At 47.9% G+C, this 22,060-nt stretch overlaps 2 protein-coding genes across 9 annotated transcripts in view; one reads left to right on the top strand and one right to left on the bottom strand.

Annotated features, from left to right (window-relative positions):
• PMCA (plasma membrane calcium-transporting ATPase 3) overlaps positions 1 to 14,901 on the top strand; it is a 359,249-nt gene extending 344,348 nt beyond the window's left edge. Inside the window, exons 26-28 of one of the 8 annotated variants that reach the window (XM_055066121.2) lie at positions 618 to 686; positions 5,200 to 5,229; positions 8,215 to 14,901. In XM_055066121.2, coding sequence (XP_054922096.1) covers positions 618 to 686; positions 5,200 to 5,229; positions 8,215 to 8,493 — 378 coding nt within the window. In that variant the 3' untranslated portion in view covers positions 8,494 to 14,901. Of the gene's footprint in view, positions 1 to 617; positions 687 to 5,199; positions 5,230 to 8,154 lie in introns of all 8 variants that reach the window. The other 7 variants (XM_050170534.3, XM_055066123.2, XM_050170536.3 and 4 more) reach the window with 7 other exon arrangements.
• Positions 14,902 to 20,696: 5,795 nt separating this feature from the next.
• Positions 20,697 to 22,060, bottom strand: part of LOC140219054 (sodium- and chloride-dependent GABA transporter 1-like) — a 34,930-nt gene continuing 33,566 nt past the window's right edge. The window contains exons 13-14 of the mRNA XM_072288912.1: positions 21,710 to 21,880; positions 20,697 to 21,168 (exon numbers count right to left, since the gene is read on the bottom strand). Coding sequence (XP_072145013.1) covers positions 21,088 to 21,168; positions 21,710 to 21,880 — 252 coding nt within the window. The 3' untranslated portion in view covers positions 20,697 to 21,087. The remainder of the gene's footprint in view (positions 21,169 to 21,709; positions 21,881 to 22,060) is intronic.

Here is a 22,060-nt window from a genome sequence, read left to right as displayed (position 1 = left end):
AAATAGCACGCAGCATAAAGAAAAACTTGTATATCTGCAAAGTGAAAAGCAACACTAAGGCATGCAACATGAAGGTTTATACGAATGCCTAATTAAATTTTTTCTTTAGCTTGTCACTCTTGACTTCATTGGCCGGCACAGCCACTGGAGCCTCAGGAATGATAAAAACTCTGCTTCCCATAGACACTGAGAACTCAGCAGCAGGTTTTGTGGGGAGTACATACGTATTCACAGAAATGTGAAATACGCTGGTCTTTGGAGAGGCTAAAAGCCATCTTGGCTGGAGATTTTCTGGCACCGGTGTTCTGCATATGACGAGGTGGTCGTACAAATTGTGTTGCGAAGGTGCACACGGCATTTGTCGACGTAGTGATTCTGAATGCAAATAAACTGAATAGGTGATTTACACCAAAGAACCTCCCCCTCCCCCCCTTTTTTTTCTTTTCACAAAATTGTTGGCAATGGATGGCCACCTGGACCACCACCACGGGTGGGGTCAAGTTTTTTTTTTTTTTCTTTTTTTTTTCTGCAAAGGGTTGTTTGAACGAAAGTGCGCCTCTGTCAGCTCGTTTTGGCTGGGTTAACACTGACCCCCCCTCCCGATGCTATTTCCCAAGGTGATTGGAGGAGAGTTGCAGGATCGATTGATTCCAGTTCCCTACAGCAAGAGTGCAACAGATCAAGCTGTAAGACTCTTTCAGCTGTTGGAAACCCTTTTTTCTTTGTCCTGCACCTTGTGCCTGCTGCGTTGTCCATATTTATAATTTTTTGAAAAATTTTTTTTATCTCTGTAGTACTTAATTTGTATGTAGTGGCACAGTGTCTACTAACTGCCCTTTGTATCGGCGGATGTGCCTGTGATTTCCTGTGTGGTGTTTACGAGTTATGCTGCTTCATTGGCAACTTTCATTCTTGCTGTGTCATCTCTTTATGAGCTGTGTCCACCATTATTTAGCCCCATTTTTCTCTGGCTCTATTTGTTGATTTCGTATAGGCTAGAATGAGTCACCTATGGAACCAGGCACATCAGCCCCTTTTGGTTTATTTGTATGTTTTTGTTCTTTTTTTTTTTTTGTAGACTGTCACTGAGCTGCATGTGTCAGCTAGTGTTTGGTTTCTTGCCGCTGGTGGTGTTAGTATCTCTTGTGCAGTGACAGTGAAAAATTTTTTATTGATGTGATGTGTAGTGCTGTTAGACGTCTTCCCTGCCACATTTTGGCTTGGCGGTATGCAGTAACCACTGTGGTGCCATGCACAACTTTTTGACATGGCTGCTAGGGGGGCCACTAATAGATAACCATGCTGTAAGGCCAAAGAAGCTCCTTGCATTTTGTAGAACCTATTGCCTTGGACTGCAGAAATATCAACAGGCCTACGATAAACTAACAATTATTTAAAAAATGGCCATTGTGTCATCTTATGTTGACAGAAATTATCACCCACTAAATGTTGCCCTGATAAGAGAGCAAGGTATAAATAGCTTTTCCTGTTTGATTGCTTTCTTATTTGCTATATAGTTTCACATGAAGGTAGAATTTCTTGGCACATTTCATTTGGTGCCATGTTTAGATGCAATACTTGTCTGTTTCCTTCAGAATATGTCAGAATTGTGAGTCTCCAGGGACACCAGGTGAAACATTTTGTTTCAGCAGAAGAAATGGTGGCACTGTCTATATTAGGAGGATGAACTGCTTTTCATGGAGACGATAGAATGCAGAGTGAACTTGCTATGCTAAGTACTGGATAAATTATTTTCAAAATTTGAATACCAAACAGACTTCAGTTGCTAAAAGAGTCATGTTCAGCTAGCTTTATTATCTACACAGTATTCGGTAATTGGCATGCAGGCATTTTTTCGAGAGGCATACATCTCTGTGCTTTTCGTCTCATTCAAGCCACAATGCACAGGGAAGCCTACGCATAGTGCAGGTTGTCCTTAAGCTTGCTGTCTGTTCGTGTGCCATTCAAGTTTGGAGCCGGAATATCGTCGCAAGCCTACGTTCAGCTATGTTTTGCCTCACAATTTGCTAACATCAGTGCAGTGGTGACTCTGGGGGCTTCTCCGAACAGTGATCAAATTGGTTAAGCCTAGGTTTGTACTTCCCCCATCACCATTTGCGAGCAAACACAAATTGACGGTACCCACATCTGTCCTGCATTAGCAAGTTTGTGCTTGGCATGAACTTTGATGAACTTAGGCTGTGTGGCTTTTCTCCTAATTTTTACCATGGGCTGTCTAGTTGTCAAGTACTAACTGTTTGCATTTGCTTCTCTAAGCTTGGTTCTGCACAGTACGGGAGTGGTGGTGTTCTTTTGTAGCGTAGCTGCATTTTGTTGCCTTATTGCTTTGTTCAGTGACTGGTGTCCAATGAGTTCCTTCTGTTCTTTTTTTGTTGTTTGTTGTTGTCTTATACTTCGCGGCAAACGTGAGCGTAAATGGTCATGGCAAGCAGTTAGCATTTGTTTCATTTCCATATTTCCTTTGTTGGACAGAAAGCAGCATCACAAAAGAAATGTGTATATATAAGAACAAAAAAAGTGGCAGCCGGTGTTGTGCACATGAATGACACGTAAGCCAAAGTTGTAGTTTTGTTGTCTAGAGCAGGGGTGTTCAAAGTGTTGCCTGTGGCCTTCCCGGTAAGTGACTGGGTTTTCTTAAGCATGGCTTTGTTGTGAGCAGTACCTGAGTGCCTCGGTGCTTGCACTAGAAAGGGCTTCACTTTGGATACCTCTGACCTACAACTATGTCGCCGCCTCAACCTCTGCTCAATTAACACGAGCATGGCCGTTCTCACACTTTACACTGACAAAAATGCTATTTACTGAGACCTGTTCGACTCGTTAAGCCTTGCTGTTTGTTCTCTTGTGTGCAGTAGCTGCATGTTGTTGGGAATGCTGACTGGAGCGCTTCTTCTTTTTCCGTTTTCTTATGACCACAGTACTCACTCTGTTGTAATTTGTGGCAGGTGAAGTGTTCATGTTTTGGCAAGTCCAGTAAGTCTATGGCAACACAGAGCCTGCACCTAAATGACAATTTAGTAAACGAAACTGGCAGTCATGTGATGCATATGGAAGATGCATCCTTTTATTTCTTTCGGGCATGGTGACCATGTGGGACACGATCGTTGCAAGAGCAGTAGATAACCTAGCTTGTTTTTCTCGCAATACAGTACATAATACATTAGGAAAGATGTTGTTGACCTAGTTGCACTGCACACTTAAACTTTAGTCCAGTGTTTGGGCAGCACAGAATTCAAGAACTTCTTTATCATCCCAGGAATGAAGTGCAATATGACCATGATTTCTTGAGGTGCTCAAGACTTGTAATGCTGATGAAACTGAGGAGAAATCCTAATTCACATAGCGCAGAGCACACCTTCGCAGCTACATTCTTGCATTGAGATGACGCTTAAATGGCAAAGAAAAGTTACTAGTTGTCATATTAATAAAAGAAGAATGTAATGACTATAACATGGTACATAACTTCATAACCCAGCATGAGCTTTGACACCTTGCATTTGTTATGCAGCATGTCACTGGAAATGTTGCATTCAGTGTTGGCTTACAAGTTGGTCCAAGGTGCTTGAGCGATAACACAAATGCTTGGTAGCTCACTTTTTATGAGCTTATGGCTGCCAGGGGTCTCACGATCACTGGAAAAAGCATGAACCATTTGACAGGTTATTCATGATCACTGTGAACTGTGCATTTTATCTGATTAAGAAGCACAACCTTGGTTGCTGGTGATGTTGACACATTTTATGCGCAAGATAAAATCTTTGGGACCGTAGCTTGTTTAACTTTGGCCTTCTGACATTGGTTCAAGACTCTTGCATCACCAGTTTCTTTATCTTTAGCAATTTACATTTGGAGCTTTATGCATTACTTACAGCGGTGCTGAAAGTAAACAGCAACCTGAAATGTTGCTTGAGAATGAGATCTTGTCTGCAGGTTTTGTGGTGGCATAGGCTTGCTGTACCTTGCATTGGCCTAGTGCTTGTTGTTTCAGCTTGCAATTCAGGCAACGTTTGCATTGTGCAGAAAACCGACTTGCATTGTGCACGGCTTGAGCTAGTACCTTCCCGCAGAACCACTTTCTGTTAGCTGATTGTGCAGCTAGTTGTGCCTAGGACAGTTGCGGAATGTGCAATTTGGGCTAATCTGTGCCTTTTAACACATTGACACGCATCGCACTTAGGATGGTAGCTGACATGTTTTCGGTGAGACTAGCTATCTACAAAGTGCCATTTGCTTGTGGCAAAGGTTTGAGCTATCTCCTTGCCACTTGTTGCATTTCATTGGCTGGTTGCTGTTGTAAGTCTTGTGAGTAACGGCATTATTTCTCAAGTAAGCTCGGCTACACCCTCAGCTACACCTATCTCCCCTTGGTTTCAAGTAATTATATTTTTTTCTTTGTTTTGTATTGTCCCTTGATTTTTACTTCAATTCGAGAACTGCTGTCCTACATAAATTTTGAATTACATGGCTATCCATCCTACCACTTCTTCAAGCTAGCTTCATGAGCCAGAGGGCTAATATGTTCATATTTTACTACTTTGCCACTGTCATAATTATTGGCCATACTTACCCACACTTGCAACCATCAAATGTTGTCCAGCCATGTTTCTTTAACTAGGTTGCTCAATTTGTAAAGCTTCTTAGTAAACGTACAATAATAGTGCATTCATATTCGGTGTATTTTGCATGCTTTCAGACTGTCGGTTCACTTACTAGCATGCACTTGTGCATATGGACTTCAATTGTTAACCAGCACTGTACTTGTTCGACCGCTGCAGACAGCTTGGGAAGATTGAATACTAACATACAGATTGATCACCCAATACTCACACTACTGTCCTTTCGCCCTAACACTAGGACTGGCTTTTTCTTATATATGTATATAGCATATAAAAAAAATTTGCAGATTGTAAAGCAGGTGTGGTAAAGATCAAGTTGGAATCTTTTTCTTGTGCATTTTTCACCACAGGCAGCAGCTTTATATCCAACGAATCGTGGACTCCGGTTGCCCAGTTCTGTGGAACTTCTTTTACTTTTTGTTTTATATTTGTTTTCTCGTCACTCTTTCTCAAAGGAGCCGCAAATTCCTGTTTGTTTGTTTTCTTGTTTCACACCTTATTTGTCCTATTTTGGTGCCTCTGAGAGCGTGTCATTTACTCCATTTGTCATTTACGCATGCAGGCCTATCATTCTGATGTTTTGGCGAAACAAGTAAGTTGAAACCTTCAACTTATAGGCACGCAACTGCGACGCAAATGGCATGGATCTCTCTGTTTGTGCCTTGACGAGTGGACAGTTTCCTCCTCTCTCTCCTGTTATGCGCCTCACCAGTTTTCGCGTCGTCGCATGGCATACTCTGCCGCCGTTATCTCTCTCTCTCTCTCTCTGCCTAGGAGTTAGGTCGTGACTTCCTGTGCTGTGATGGTGACACGCTTTGTCAGATCTTGTGTGGTGTGTGCGCCTGCATGCCGCTGTCTTTGCTGCTGCTGTGGTTGCTACCAATGCCGCTGCTGACGCTTTATATAGTGCCTCCTCTGGCATTGACACCCGCAGTTATATTATTCTCCACTGTGCCGTCTAACCTGTCTGGTGGGCTTCTTCCCTTTGGATCTTTCTCTTCATGTCGCTGGTGAGAGCGCGCGTGGTTGAGAGGACCCCTCCCCCCCCCCATTTTTACTTTCTTATAACCCAAGGAGAGAGAGGGGAAGTGATGCAGTCTGTCCTTTTTTTTTTTTTTACTAGTGCGTGCAGTGATGCCCGTTGTGATAAGAGTTTGGCTTTGGGTTTACAAGTGTTGCTAGTGCCTTGCTGGTTTGTGCTGCTTTATGGCTTGGTTTCGTTTTTGGTGTGTGTTTTTTGTGCTCGGCAGCTTCTTTCTCTTCTGTGTGCCTCTTAAAATACGAGACTCAAAGAGAGCAAACAAGCAGTTGTGATAGGGAAAATGCATTTGCTACGATACATGCCATGCAACACACAGCTGCCATTTTTTTTTTTTTTTTGTTAGGCCTTGATGTTCAGAAACAAGGAACTCTGAGACACAGGTCACCTCACTTGCAACATGCGTAGCGATGCGCGTATTGGTCACCCACATTTACTGTGCGCACAAAGGTGGCTCCTGGCCTTGGCAAACACAGCTGCCTGTGCCAGGTGCATTGCCCTGTTGTGGTGGCACTGTCCTGGTTCTAGGGCAGGGCCTGTATTTTCCTGCAATGTGTGACCAACAGCTCACGCCACGCGACACGTGTTTGACATCATGGGGAAAATGTGACAAGGGGAAACAACTGTACATGTCCACGGCACTGGTTTTTCTTTTCACTGTGTTCGAAAGAACATGCTGTGACCGTGCACAAAGTGCCCACAAAAGTGAACGAACAGAACTGGGACAACGGCACCAAGAGAAGGTCTGCAAGAAGACGGCGCAGACCAGTCACACACAACACCTGGCACAACCCACCCCACCACAGAATCTCAGACAGCCGAGAACTGCGCGGGACACTGGAGGAACACCTACAACTACCACCACCAATGTCACAACCGCCACAGACTGACTGTAGACATTTCTATTTTGGGATTTTCCTTCGTTCTTTTCTTGCTGTTGACAACTGAGAGTCCCCACATTGGCCCCTTTAGGGCCTGCTGCATTTGATGCAATGCTTGATTCTTAATACTCAACTTTGTCAAGTAACAAAAACCAAATGGACAAGCTCTCATGTGCATGTCTTGGTTTTCTAATCTTAGTGTGAATTTTTACCTTCTTTTTTGTTCCTTTTTATTGTTTGGCTGCCCATTTTAAGTTTCATTGGCTGTTAATTTCAAAAGCCAACAAAGCCCCATGCAAATAGCTAAGAAGACAAAGGCACGTTAAGGATTTGATGCGAGCTCACACCACTTGCTGTGGTTAGCCACATTTTAATCTATGCTGCATCAGCATATAACAGGTCCTATAAGCTGCTTTTTTCATTGTTTTGCTGGGGTGTGCACGGATTGGCAAGGAGTGTTCACTGTGCGTGTTTGTGTGTCTGTTTTGTCGTGCCTCTCAAAGTGTGCTAGTCGTGGCAGCGGATGCTACTCACAGTGGAGTTGAGACTAGCTGTTCTGGAAGAGTGGCACGCCATAGTGAAGTGTGCATCACCACGGTATAGGATCCGCTGCCGCCCGGCTGCTGTTGGATGCATGTATTTTTTTTTTTGCTATGAGCATGCTTGCCTTCAGGCACAGCTCTGCGCAGAGCCATAGAGTCAATGGCTGTGCATATTCTGTGCTTTGTTTGGTGAGGCCGACCATTTCTTAAATTGCCCGTGTCACTAGGAGAGCTCAAGTGTCGTGGTGATTGCAAGCTCTAGGTACGTGCACTTTCAGGTAGTATTTGTTGGCAGTTTTCTCTCCTGAGCTGCTCCTTTTATTTTTTTTCGTTCACCAGGCAAGCACTTGTAATGAATTTGACAGCTTGCTCTCTCCCCTTTTTCTCTCTTAGTGCTTTACCTCAAAATAGCTTTGCTGCGTGGATTTTCAAGCTTAGTAGGGTTGTAGAGCTAGCTTGTAGCTTCGAGGGCACAACCTCTGTGCACTAGCGCTACATTGCCACGCACTGACTTATTTTTTTTTTTCCTCCCGCGGCACTGTCTCGTAGTTGTAGTGATCAGTTTTGATATGTCTCAGCCTGAGCGAGGCAGTGACCGTGCATTTGGTTGCCACTTCTTTGTACCGATATGGGTGCTGCTGCAACAACTGCTCTGCCTTTTATGACAAAACTCTCTCTTTTCCGCCTTTTTGCTGCTATCTGGCTGTGCTGCCTCTCATACTTTTTTTTTTACATTTTGGTTTTCAATTTTGCGAGCATTGTTTGGTTTTGAAGCTTCGTTTAGTTTGCTCACGTTTGTTTTGCTGCATTTTTGTTTTGAACTTTTCTCTCTCTCTCTCTCTCTCTTTATTTTGGTTTGGTACTCACACGTTTTTTTGTTGTCCCCCCCGCCCCCGCTCCCTCTTTTTCGTTTCTTTTTCTTCCACCCTGCCTTCGTGGCTCCCGTGTTCTCTTTGCTTTCCATCCCCGCCATCTTCTTCGCCTGGACCCCCTCTTTTCCCCTTCCCCCGTCCCCTGCCCCCCTTCTCTCCCCCTTTTTTTCTGGCCTGTTTCAGATCCGAGTAGTGAATGCTTTCCGCAGTAACTTAGACGCTCGCAATAATCCTGCCTACCAGACCGCGCTCCTACGGAAGGCGTCGGCGGCCTCCCCATCCGGAACGGGCACCGGCTTTGTGCGGTCTCAGCTGCACTCGCAACCGCACACGTCCACGTCGGCTGGTGCAGGCTTCACCTCACCCAAGGAAGAGGCGGCCGCCGCAGTGGCGGCACCTAGTGCCGCTGCCTCGTCGCTGCCGGGCCGGGAACCGCCGCAGCAGCAGCAGGCGTCGTCGCCTCCGGCTGGCACCAAGGAAGGCGACGCGACATCCAATCACAGTGTGGAAACTGCCGTGTGAAAGAAAAAAAGAAAAAGAAAAAAAATGGCCGCGAGATCGACCCTTCTTCCTCCATGCCCGTGTGTTTTTGGACGCGCACGCTACCACGTCGATGATGCCGCTTTTTCTCTCTCTCTCTCTGTCCCTTCTCTCTCACTTTGTCCCAATTCCCGTTGATCGCGTATGGCGCTGCAGCGCCGCTTCGATTGTAACATTGTGTGTGCGTGTGTCGCCGAACCGTTCCTTTCACACCGCTGCTGCGCATCCACTTTGACCGCGGGAAGATTGAATGCATACAGCACGTATTCCTTCTCTCCCCCCTCCCCCCCCGTTACTTCTACGCGCACCTGTCGGCTCGCACCGAACTTGGCTTCGTCGGCCACAACATTGATTCTGTCACATCTACGAGAGCAGCACCCTGTCTTGTATGTGTATGCGTGTATGTGTGTCAGTGTCTAGGTCAGGCTTTTATGCCATTGAACGATGGTAGTTGAGACGTGCGACGGAGACAGAGCGAAAAGCCGAGAAAGACGTGGAAAAATTCGCAGGCGAGTGTCTTTGGGACTCGCGTCTTCCATTCGCTCTATTTCCCCCGCTACGTAGCTGTGCCCGCAGAAAAGTACAGTTTCTCGTTTTCCTCCTTTCGGGTCTTTATTTTTTCTTTTTTTCCCCTTTACATAGCTCAAAGTTTGTCGTGATTTCGGTTATGAACCGACGTGCAAGTAGTGTTGGTGACATGGGTGGAGGCACTAGTTCAGTCACTGAGTGGTTGTTGACGAATTGTTGGCTCACGGGGCTGAGCTTTCGCGGATGAGTTGGGGCAGGTTGCTGGTATCCTCGCGGCGCCCGTGTGTTGCCCTGTCAATCAAAGCAGAAGTTGCTCGATATTATTGTTGACAAACGAAAACTGATGGTGTGGAAATGTTCGCTGTGTGTGTGAGCTTTAAGTGCTAGCAGAAGTGTCACTGTGACCAGGTTGCCTGAGAGATATGTCCGTTAAGTTTGTGCATATTTTAATGCCGGGCAGGGAGAGGGACATTAGTGAACCTGCTCGAGACCCACTACAAAATGTGCGAGTGAGCTCCTTTTTTTAGTTCCTTTTTCTTATGCACAGGTTAGTATTTTTTTCACGTGCTTATCCGTCTACAATGTGTTAGTAAAGTGCTTTAAATCGTTCTGCTTTCGCCCCTTGCATTTTTTTACTCCCATTTCTTTCGCTTGCAAATCAAATTGTGACAGAGGACTTGTCGTACAACATGATTGTTAGTTACTTCACAGTGCTTGCTGAATTGTATGTTAGTCGTATACAAATATAAATACTATACAGATTATATAAATATATATATATATATATAAATATATGACGAGCATTTATTTTAGCATTACATTGCAATGCCGAGAGTAAGTAGGGGAAAGAGAGGGAGAAGGTGGGCGCGCAGTTTCACGCAAAACAAATACTAGTAGCAAAGTTTTTCAGTACTCCGCCGGAGCTGGTGGTAGCAGCGAAACACATGGTAGCGGCCACGCAGGTTTAAAAAAAAAAATGGCTCAAGCTGTCTCCGCCTGGCCTTCGTGCGAGCGGCTTTTGTTGGGCTTGATAGATTTGCATGTTGACGCTGTTGTTCCTTGTTATTGAGAGACATATGCCATGCAACTCCCCCCCCCCCTTTTTTTTTCCTCCTCCAACCTCCGGATCCTTGCGAAGGTCCCGCAATCGCCCGCCTTTACAGAGGTCATATTTACAGTGTCTGTCGCCATTAACTGCACCAATCTCTTGTCTCTGATGAAGAATGCGTGCGTGAGTGTTTGTGTATGTGCACGTAGATCTGCGTCTACCCCCGCGAGAAAGTTACATACGGAGGCGGCAACGCGTACAAAGACGAGGGGAGAAAAGGAAAAGAGGAAAAAAATGTTGCAACTGCGTAAATGTTTGCGCCCAGCGTCCCGCGTCACTCTTGCCTTACATGACCTCGCGTGTCACGTGGCTTTCGCAGCCGATGCTGCGAGCAGAGCCCGTGACTTCTCCGCACCTTTTCCTGTAACCGCCTCCTTTCTCGTTACCACATTATTCCGAATCCTTGAGAGAGAATAACACCTCTAACTTCCTTCACCCAGTATGGAAAGATTCCAGTTTTCTTGGTGTTTAAAAAAAAAGAAAAAAAACTAATGCAAGGTGTGAAAGGTTGCCGCTGAGAAGAAAAAAAAAAAGTGCTTCGTGAACATACCAACTTCCTTTCCTTTTTTCTTTTCCTTACATATATCTATGGCATATACATATATACATATATATATATAAATATACATATACGATATAAATATACGGAGAGATATACATGCCTAACCTTCCTGACCTAGCCTGCTCTCTATAACAACAAAAAAAAGTGTCTCCTTTTGTCACTTCGAGGTAAATCAATTTGGTCGGCAACGCTGGCGCCAGCTCTGCACTTGTACAACGAATATGACAGGCTTTTTCTCGCATAGAAGAGTCTCGGTGAAGAAAAAAAAGATGCTTTTTTTAAATTCTTCACAGAATGCATGGTTCAGTTTTTCGTATCTTGAATGCTCGTTTACATTTCTTGATTTTCTTCCCCTTTGTGCGTTTGCTTGTACTTCCGTCACAGTTCCTTTTCATTTTGTTGCGCGTCCTGCCAAAGACAAAAGCCGAAGAAAGCGAAACTAGTGGAGTGACCTGCTGGACGTCGCAGGCAGACGACATCGAGATAAGTCTCTCGCTGCACGAATCGGAAAATGGGGAGGATTGTGATGGACGAAATTTGCATATTTTGTTCTTTCGCTGGGCGTTCTGTGTTAAAGCGAGAGCATGGTGCCTGACATGACTCACTTTCCTGACATTCAGCCGTTGGTTACGATGTTTCAGCAGAATCACCATCGTTTCGCGATGCAAATGAGAGGAGTGTAGTTTCATACTCAATACTGCTCTGCCTCCTTGACCCTCCCTGATGTCCCTCACCTTTCTTTTCTTCTTTTTTCCCTTTCCCGAAAACGCAGTGCGTGCCCTTTTTGGCTGCGCTATCGAAACGTATCGGACTGCAGGGCTGCTATCAGTTTAGCTACACAACTGGCGCAAAACAACAAAATTGTGTCGTACTGCAAATTAACAGCAGCCCCTCCGCCTCGCTTAGTAACTGAGAAAGTTGCCTCTGCATACTGCGTCCATGCCTGCAAGCCCTTTCTTTCTTTTTCTTCCCCTTTTTTGAATGAGCGTCATGTAGTTTTGTTTATACGTTTATTTCTGGTTTTTTACGTTCGCCTAGCAATATTTTCGCTGCCGCTCGGGAATGCCACAACCCACGAAAGCTCTCAGACCCCCCCCCCCCCCCCCCCCCCCCCTCAAACACTCTTTCGCTCAACCAGGACTCTCCATTATACAACCGTCTAGCGGCCGGTGCAAAGATCACAGATACGAACTGTACACCTACTGGGGCGTAATCTCGTCACATTTCACACTTAAGATGTGTATTCATCGCCGCAATTCTCGCGAACATTTCCCTTTTTTTCTGCACCCCGGCCTCCTGAGAGCACGGTGAACGTGCGTAACGTTGCTGACAGGAACGTTGCCGGCACGCAGTAAACGAAAGAAAATGTCCGCAGGAGTTGCGATGATAATCGTTGTTAGACGATGGTACAGCCTTCGTCAAAAGTTCGGAAGCCAATCGCCCTCGTGACGGGGACTGTCGTCGGGCCGCGCGTAGAGCTCGCTGAAAAACTCGTCTGCTGAAAGATTGCAGCAGATGTTGAGAGGAGCAGTGCTTCTCAGTCTCCTGAGCTTGGGAGCGGCAGGCGTGCTCCTTCGCACCAGGGCTCGGGGGCAGGTCCTGTCACTCGCGGAGAGGCTTCTTTTCGCTTTCGACAAATGCTGTGTGCCTTGGAAGGAGTCCCGTTTTCATTAGTACGTTTCCGAGCGCACCGCTGCGTGCGCCTCGCGTCGAACCTCGTTTCGACGCTCGCTGTGTCGCCCTTTCGTACGCCGCTCGTCGACGACGTCGCGCGGGCATTCTGCTCGGCGTGTCGGTTTCATCTATACATATATGCATCTTGCTTTCCTCATTAGCAGGTTCGAGACGCAGAGCGCGTCTTGGCCATTAGTACTCGCCACTCCGTCGCTGGAGTTCGAAATGAGAGAGCGCAGAGAACTCGCGTTCGTTTTCCGCACGAGCTTAGGCTGCTGCAAAAAAAAAAAAATAATATAATAAAAAATCGAAGCACGGCGGCTTGCGGAGTTATACTCACGACAAGGGCAGGGCCAATGATCGGCAACGGGGGAGAGATCCAGGCAAGCAACTGTGAGGGCCAGCGGATTTTGAAAACATCCCTGTTGCGGTTGTCCGTCGCCCAGAGTTTGTTGTAACATAGTCATTTCATGCAAGTGGACCCTAACCACGGTACGATCTAACGGTTTGGCGCATTCTCTTGGGAAGCAGGGAGGTGATCGAAGATTCGCTTGTGACGACTCTGCAGTGGGCTTCTCTTTGTTACGCAGCTTTCGACTTCGTGGGCGGCGATGAGCTCTCGCTCGGCCCCGAGCGTTCGTGCCCCCCCCCCCCCCCCTTTTTTTTTTTTCAGTGCCAACCACACTTGTCTAGAATGGTGGAGTGGGCGGCTGCGGAAAGCGTGAGCGTCCACAGCAGCTACCCAGTGGTAGCTGCTGGTTTCCGGATCTGTTTTATAGCTCGTGGACCGAGCATCTGGCATGACCATGTGTAGTCCTACTTGCGGCATCCAATTGGTCTGATGGATCACTCTAGACAAGCGTGATTCGCGCTGCACTTGGCGAGAGCGAGTCGCTGAACGCCTTCTTTAGCGGCTGAATTGGGCGAAAGGATTGAACGCGGAGGGCTAGCTCACGTTCAAAACCGAGTTTCGATCGCTTAGTCTGGACATCTGTCTTCCGTCGCCTCTGTTTCTCATGCGAACTTTGCGTTTTCGGGTTGCACAGTTAATACACGCTCACACACTTTACGGCCACGGCGATGTTACGAAGCCTTTGGTCGGAGACGCCAGCTACCCGGCGTTTTGAACGTTTTGTTTTTCACGTTTACACCGTGTGTTCTGTCACTTGTTTTTCTTGCGTGTACCTTTCGGCCGCGCTCGCTTTCTTTTTCTTTTTTCGAAATCGTCGCCTGGCCATTTCATGGCTTGTATGCAGTAGCGGACATTGTGTGTTTTTGCACGCGATGTCCCCCCCCCCACCTCCTCTCCCTTCCTTTGTTTGCTCCGTATTGCTTCGAAGAAGCCCGTAGAAACGCTATCGCGCGTTGTCGACTTGGCGCCGAGACGAGAGGAAGTGCTGCTTGCGATCTGTGGTGTGAGCGTCTGACTTGACAGGCGGAGCTGATATGTACGTGGAACGTGTCTTCGACGACGCCTCGGCCGCTCCCGCTCACCAGCTGCGGAGTTTTCGAGTTTCGATCGAGCGGGTGCGAGGCCCCTTCGGGCTGGGATGCTTTTACCGTTAAAGAGCCCTGCCACACACACACACACACACACCGTGTAACTATGCGTAAACTATTAACGTTATTATTGCCAGTTGACTGTTATGATCGCGCCAGTTTGGTTTCTTGTTTGGCTGTTATCTTCATTTTCTAACCCCCCTTCCTTTTTTTCTGTTTTCTTTTCCTTTTTTTTTTCTTCGATCTCGTTTTAGACATCAAGCTATCAGTAGCTTGCCTTCACGCAGGGCTTCTGCCCGCGGCGTGGGATGGTCTAAGATATCACTAAAGCTATATCTAGCAACTGTAGGCTTCTTCGATGGTCACGATACCATTCTAGGGCCCATTTGAACTTTTTAAATGCTACACACAGTTGTGGTGTTAGAAGCTAGCTGTATTTCGCCTTTTAAGTGTCTGGCGTCCATCGTGGTCAAGTTGGAAAGTCTGGGTGAATATTTTGTTTTTTTAATGGTAGAACTCACGACTGCAATCATCTGCAAAGCAAACTCGTGTCACTCCTCCTCCTGTTAGACCTCGTATTATTTTTCTTTTCTTTTCACATCGCGAGAGTTCTGTACACCGATCTGCCTGCTGCGTGCTTGTGGTGACCATCTTGCGCGTCAACGTTCATTTCTTCAAAATTGTCATAGCTTTTGCGTGCCTATTGTTCAAACGTTGCATTGCTTTCCTCTTTGAGCACATCATGAAGTGAATGTTCTAGAAATAAAAAAAAAAAACGCGAAAACCTTGAAAAAATATGTATAACACCTAGTGAGACGTAAAAAAAATCTGTGTGTTAATTATACTGAATGCATGCCCGCACTTGTTTTCAGGGGTAATTTATGCAACAACTTATCAGTGGTACGTCGCGGCAAGTGCTTTGCATTTGAAACATTCTGCATCATAATGACCGTTCAATGCCATTGTAAATGAATCATCAACTTCATCTTCTGTTGCGAAATAAAGTTACCCAGCTCTTGTCCGTGTCTTGTCTATCTGCCACCAGGCGCCGCGCCGAAGCGCGCGTTGACAGTCGTGGCTATAGTGCACTAGAATAATGTCTTGCACTATATTCGTGGCATCAGTGCGCGACCGCGCTGACGCCGCGCTCGAAAAAATTTGTCCTCTTTCTGCACATAGGCCTAAGCGTTCAACCATGCAGCAATGTGTGAGGACCCATCATCGGCCCCTACTAGTCCTTAAAACGTTTCCTTGCGCGCCTTATTAGTCTCTTATGGGTATCATTCACGTGATGTCGGGACTGTCATATGATGTATTCATCATTGGAGGGAACTGATGGCGGCGATCGTTCCATCTACCACGGGAGGAATGGTTAGTACGTGGTTTCGTACGATCTTCGTGGCCTCAGACCTTATCGAGGCATTATTTGTTGCGCTCAATCCGCCTTAGTTGGCCTAAATTTCCCAGCAGTGATGTTTTCTTAGGCGCACGACAGCAATAACGCTGCGCGCACCTATATAGCAGTTGCTAATTGTTGCTTTTAGAACGCATTGGTTTGTTGAATCTGATCAATGCGCAAGATCACAAGGTCGTTTGAAGCCTAAAGATACGAAGGCAAATTTATGGTGTGCCCAGCATTCTCATGCTGGCTGAACAGCCGTGCTTGCAGCTCCCCTAGACAGTGGCGCCATGTATCCTCCCAAGTGATTTCTATAGGAAACTCTATGGCCTTGATTGAGCTGGCAGTAAACTCACCGCCGCGGTGACACCAGCGGAAATACTGCGTAAGGAGTTTACCAGTCGGTGAAAAGTCGGTGACTGAAATGCCGCCTTCACAGTGGTACAGTACTCCTCGTTACAAACTGCAGTTACTTCGGCCAAGACCAGCCTGGCCCCTCTCGTTTCTGGAGTGGGTGCTCTGCGAATTGAGCCCGCAAAGCGTTAAGCACGGTCTTTGTCAAAAGTTTTGAAGCCGGCATATCAGTAACCGCCTGTTATCCGGGCCGTGCTCTTCAACTTGTGTATAGCATCATTTGCTTCAAGTTTCCAAATATGGAAGAGAGACGATGCTCTTCGCCCTCCCGTGTTTTCAAGCGCCATGAGTACCACAGTAACATGGCGGCAGGTCCTACCACTCGCCGATCGGCTTCGCAACTCCGCGAAGACTGTGGCTGTGTGCTCTAAAACTTACCCAACTAGTAATTGGTAGTTTAAGTAGTTATTGACAGCGTGCAGCGCACGTACATATGAAGGCAATGATTTGATGGGACGGTAACGTTGCGAATGTAACAAATGTGGCTCGACAGCCTTACAAGTTTTCCGGCAGGGCGCGCGCAATTCCGTGTGCTTTGACGTATAGCGCTTTCCTTGGTCGTATGAGATGTCCTTCCGATAACCGCTCAAAGCCTTTAGCTCATCTTCGGCTGCGCTCGATTCACCTTCTGTGTGACCGAGGTTCAGCTTACTAGCTCGCGACCAGCTTCGTACTCGCCTTCGTTTTACCTTACAGTCGGGTTTTGTCTGCCGTCTCTCGGGCCCGCACGCCCCATTTGTCGCATCACTAGGCCGCTACTATACGCGCTGCGATGGTCACCACCGTTTAGCGCGCGGCGCTAGCACTGCCTACTTCGTCGCGGCGTATTAGAAGTGAGAAGAAAGGTTCAACAGGAGTACAGGCGGTGAGGTTGTCCAGATCACTATGTATCTGGCCTGCTACTCCGCACTAGAGGGAAGAGGAGGGGGCCAACAACAAGGCATCAGATCTAAGAGAATCACAGAATCGAGCTTCTCCTCATAAAGACTCCTATTGCGGAGAAACCGGCTCTGCAGGCACTGTCAGGCAAGCTGCATCTGTATGGATGGATGGATGAATAACTTTCTTGAGGTCCGTCGGTGCGCGCAATTAGCGCACAGCAGGCCGCTCCCACGTCGGGACAGAGAGGCCATGCCCCTCCGCAAAATGACTGGTTTTATTGCCCGATTTCCCCTCCTTTCTCTTCATTGAAATCTCCCCCTCCTCCTGATTTTATTGCGATACCAATTAATACGGACACTCGAGACGCATTACGCCGCCGTGTTGTTCTGGAATCGACAGCGCGTACGCGGCCCGCGCGTGGAGAGTCGGAAGGCCTCCAGAGACGCGCAGTGCGTTTGCCTGCAAAAACGACGAAGGCAGGTGCGCACACAGACACGCTCAGCTTCATTTGCTATTCCGGAACCAGAGTAGCGTTGCGGCTTCCGCCACTAGCATAGGCGTTGTGCACACACACATACATTAGCGCTCCTGCTGAGGAGCCGTGTGTATGCCACCACCGGCGGTGCATACTCTTAATCTCGGCTGTGGGGCGCTGACAAACGCCGACGGTCGCTCGTCGGTCTCATATCGTGCACAATTATTTTGTGGTGCCTGCAACGCCACCTGGCGGCGCTCCTCACCACGCCAGCGTTGAAAGACGCCTGATATCTGCCAGGGCGCTGTTCCCGTCGTTGCGCAGCAGCAGTTTTCTGGCGTGCAGCATCGCGCCATGTCTCCACCGCGTATTGTTAGCACACTGCGCGAAGAGCTCAACCGCAACGCTAAACGCTAGCTGTCGCTTTCAGCGCATCGCCTTCGGGCGAAATTGCCAGCTTTCGAGATGCCCCGCGAGGATCGTGCGCCGAAGCTGACTGCAGTGACGAAGTCGGGATCTTGACGCGGCGTTTTCCCTTGCTACAACGCAAGGGAATGCTGGCATTTTCTTTTTTAAAGCGAAAGCTTTACTACGCCAGCCAGCGAGCCATTTCGGCTCGTCGCGCCTTATGCCGTATGCAGGCAGCCGTATGCCATATGCCGTGGCCGACGAACGACCTTGAGCCGCCGTTGCCTAGCAATGCCGCAGCCGTGCTCCAACAGATGGCGCCGCCGTCGACGTCGCTGCCGTCGCCGCTCGCTCCACCACATGTGCTACGCTGCTGTAGAGGGAGAGGAGGTGTCGCCTCGCGTGGGGTATATATATAGGCGCTTCGCCTCAGTGTAGTCGTTATGGAGAGCGCGAAAGAGACGCAACAACGACAGAACGAAGCGAGGAAAAGACAACGCGCTCAAGAGACACCGGAAGAACGCGTCGCACGACTCGACAAGCGTGGTAACGAAGATGCGGCTAGAAGAAGTCGTGCCACGTCCCGGAGTGACTCTTCAACTGCGGAAGAGACCGCTTTGAGTTCTCGAGAGCGTCGGAATGAGACGCTGCGTAGACGATGTGCCGAGGAAACGGAGGAAGAACGTGCCAGAAGACTCGAGACCACAAGCGTAGCCGAGCAGCTCTTGCTTTCGCAGTTCAACTAGGGTTAACCAGAGCTAAACCACAGGCAATTTCTTTTAGGAATGCAACAAAACTAATTTAGATGCTGTCAGCGCTAACGACCTTCGCTCGTCTAATCTTATATGCTCACCTTGATAATAATAATGATAATAATAATAATAATAATAATAGTGGTAGTAGTAGTGTTGTTACGGCCCAGCAGTCCTGGCGAGACTTCGCGGCTCCTTGTAATGTTGCGAAAACGACGTTGGCTTCGGAACTTCTCAGGGCGTGTTTCCTGATGAGAGTGGCAGCCTCGTAAGGTGACGACTCCGACGAGGTTCGGGTGGTAGCGATTCCGTCGTTGGGCGCTTGTCTATGCCCAGAACCTCCACCACATTGTTAAGGGCGTGAAAAGGGGTTTATTTTAAGAGGCCAGACAGCAACTTCCAGACGGCACTGGATGTCGTTATTCTCTTCGCTCCGCCGATTCTACTGTTACTGCAGTTGCCCCACCAGCCTCAATGCACTGTGACAATATAACAATTTAATAATAAGAAGAAAGAAGAAAATCGCTTTAATGGAAGTGCCTGCTTATCTCTTGGTGTAAGTAATTGAATCCAGAGATCCTTACCTTTCGTCCCCTCAGTGCTCACGAGGTGTGTCGTTGGAGAAGAGCGTAACCTGTAACACTTCAGATGTACGTTACAGCAGTGAACATCGAATTTTTATTTACTTGTTACATAGGTTCTTATCAGCTCTAAGCCACAAGCGGCTACAATATATTACTCGCACTGAACAACCTGAAATGCACAAGAACAGTACAAACAAAAAAGTACCTTAACAAAGACAACAGCGCTACGAAACGCGGAAGTTTGCGCCATGTACTCGGGGACGCAGTAAAATACTCCGCTGAAGTGGATTTAAGCTGAACCTCGGATATGTTCATCCAATATTCTCTATAATTTATGCTTAATGACTGATGGACTGTCGAGACATTTTGCTTGAGGACTTCTTTACGAACGATTACTTAAATGAATTCTAGAGGTAAACGAGACGGCAGGCTGTAATACTGCCTTCGGTAAATACGATATAAGGAGGAGAAGCTTGTGTGCAGGCGGATCTATCCTTCCGAGTCTTGATGGCAATTCCTCCGCCCGAGCACCTTCTTTCAAGAAAGCTTAAGAAACTGAAGCTATAGGTCTGTCGTGCGGTGCGTCATCATTCTAAAGCGTATCTCGAGCAAGACAGCGCCCACTGCCAGTCGGGACAGGACGCGAGCGCGCGGCTTGTGAGCCATTTAGCGCACGATGCCACACCGGCCCGCCCATCCCATGACACAATGCTTTCAAAATGAGTCTACTAAACGTTACCAATCGCAAGCTAAGTACACGTCATTTTGCAACTTCAAGAAATGTCGTGATGCCTCCGTCCTTAATGTCCAGTGTCCTCGCGGGAACCTATACGACGTGCTTCAATCGCCTGCTTTATAGGCGTATGCAGCATAATTTTGCGTGTATAGTAAAATAATCAGCCCCAGTATTAGAAGGGCGTATAAGCAAGCCTTTGGACTCCCGGCAAATACGTCAAACGAGAAATTCTTGGCGGTCGGCGTGCACAACACACTAGAACTTATTGAGGCCCAGAGCAGTATGAAAGGCTTACATAGAGTTTGACAAGGAGACACATCTTAGATGACATCGGAATAACCTACGAAGTACAGCAGGGAGTGCGGAGAGGCATCCCAAGGAAAATAAGGGAACGTCTATCAATACCCCCAATCCCCAGAAACATGCACCCGGAGTTTCAGCAAGATCGAAGAAACTCAAGACTGAGAGCTCTCCACAAAAGATTCCGTAGTGCCACGGACGTGGTCTATGTGCACGTGGCGGAGTACGCAAATAAGACAGAGTATGTCGATAGTATACGAGTCTAGAGGGTGACTGCAGAGTTAGTGGGACGGTAAAAAGAGGGAAGGCAGAGGTGGCGGAGGAGGCTGCCTTAGCACTGGCAATAGCCTCCACGGAAGCTAAAATCGTAGTAAGCGACTGCAAGACAGCCGTCGAGAACTATGCAAAAGGAAGAATCTCGCCGGAAGCGCTGATAATTTTAAACAACTTTCGTGAAGATCGCGACATTCACATTATATGGGCACCCGCACACTCCTCCCTTCCCGGGAACGAGATAGCGCACAACCTGGCTCGAGAACTGACAGGCCGAGCAGGTGACACGTAACAAATACTGGGAACGGAGAGAGACCGGATGACCAGCTTTAACTAGTTCACCAAACACTATATATTGGGAAGGGCCCATTTCCCCGCGGCACACTCCTCGCTGAGTAGACGGCAAGCGACGGCATGGCGCCTCTTACAAACAGATACATATCCGAACCCGGTGGCCTACCACCGCTACTACCCGGACCTTTACACGGATGAATGTAGATTCTGTCAAGAAAGGGCAGACCTACAACATATAGTTTGGGCTCGTCCTCGGACACCCACACAGAATAAAATAAACAAGACCAGAGAGCAGTGGGAGACCGCATTGCTCAGCTGTGCACCGGAAGAGCAACTCAAGGCAATCCAGCAGGCCGAAGATGCCGCCAGGGCCCAAGGGCTCGAGGCCGTCATCTAGGTAGAGAGGCGTAGGTCTCAAATCTGCTGTGAACAAATAAAGTTTATTCCTCCTCCTCCCCGGACAGAACACACGCAACAGCTTTTGTGTTTCAAGACTTGCATACGTGCACTGTTGGGAGTTCATCGCGTCGTGGTCTACGACTGAGGTATGTATGAGGTAGCGGTTCAGGTACATGTGTACTCTGGACCACACACCGTGGGAAAGAACGTGGGCGGCATTGCTTGAGGAAGTTACGCGTTGAGACGCGAGATTGTATCTCGAGAATGACGAGCTTTCCGTTGACCTTGTCAAGTGCACCTCAACGGGTACTCCTCTGCCTCCTTCTGGTCACGTTCCACAAGCTGTGGAGACAAACCCGCTCGGATTCGCTGGAGAGAAAAAAAAGGAGAGAAGGAATTATCAGGCGATGCCACTGGGCACTCGTTTGAAATACCGAAGGTTCACGACAGTACACGCCACCAGGCAGCTTGCTCGCGTCTGCACTCGGACATTTTAAGTTTGAATTATCTCTCAGCGGAACAACGACAACAAAATAAACGCATGCGTACTTCCGCCATACTATAACTATAACTTCAATGAAGCTCTTCGCAAAAGGCTGATGCCTCCGGCATGTGGTGTGCAATCCTGTGACTTGATTGCGCTTTTGAGGTGTCTGCGCGCTTTACCGCCTGTTCTCGTTGTGCGTATGCGTGTGCTTGTGTGAGATTAGTCTGGTGGACGTAAACGTGGCCCCCGACTCAACCACGCTGACATTCACCGCTTACCACCGTACCAACCAACTCGTCTGCTACTGGCCGGTTGAACGACCACTCGCCGCTCCCCTGATACGTCTGTCTAGCGTTACATAAAGCCCGAAATCATTTTTCATAGGACTGGTAAGGAACTATCTACACGGCAGTGCTGTCTCACCTGTCGGAGCGAGCCTGGGGTGGTGAGCAGGAAGTAGATCATGTATGCAGGAATCATGGCCATGGAAGCGAGGGCCATGAACCAGCCCAACATCTCGCCCCACCACGGGTACGTGTACGTCTTGGCGTACACCAGCGGTTGGTACTTGATCACCGAGAACAGGAATATAGCCTGCAATGAGAGGAGGCTTCGCTGGCTAATTGGCGTTTGGAAAGACCGTTCTCGTGTGTTTCTGCGGGAGGACAGGTTGAGCGACGCATGAGAAAACGCTAACCACACCGTTCGCGCAGCTATTTAGTGCCACAAGGTAAGAAGTGGTGCCGTTTTATTATTGTTACCATACCACCCGCT

Source organism: Dermacentor andersoni, chromosome 6, assembly GCF_023375885.2.
Source record: "Dermacentor andersoni chromosome 6, qqDerAnde1_hic_scaffold, whole genome shotgun sequence".
NCBI lineage: Eukaryota > Metazoa > Arthropoda > Arachnida > Ixodida > Ixodidae > Dermacentor > Dermacentor andersoni.
This window is presented reverse-complemented; position numbering and strand designations above follow the sequence as displayed.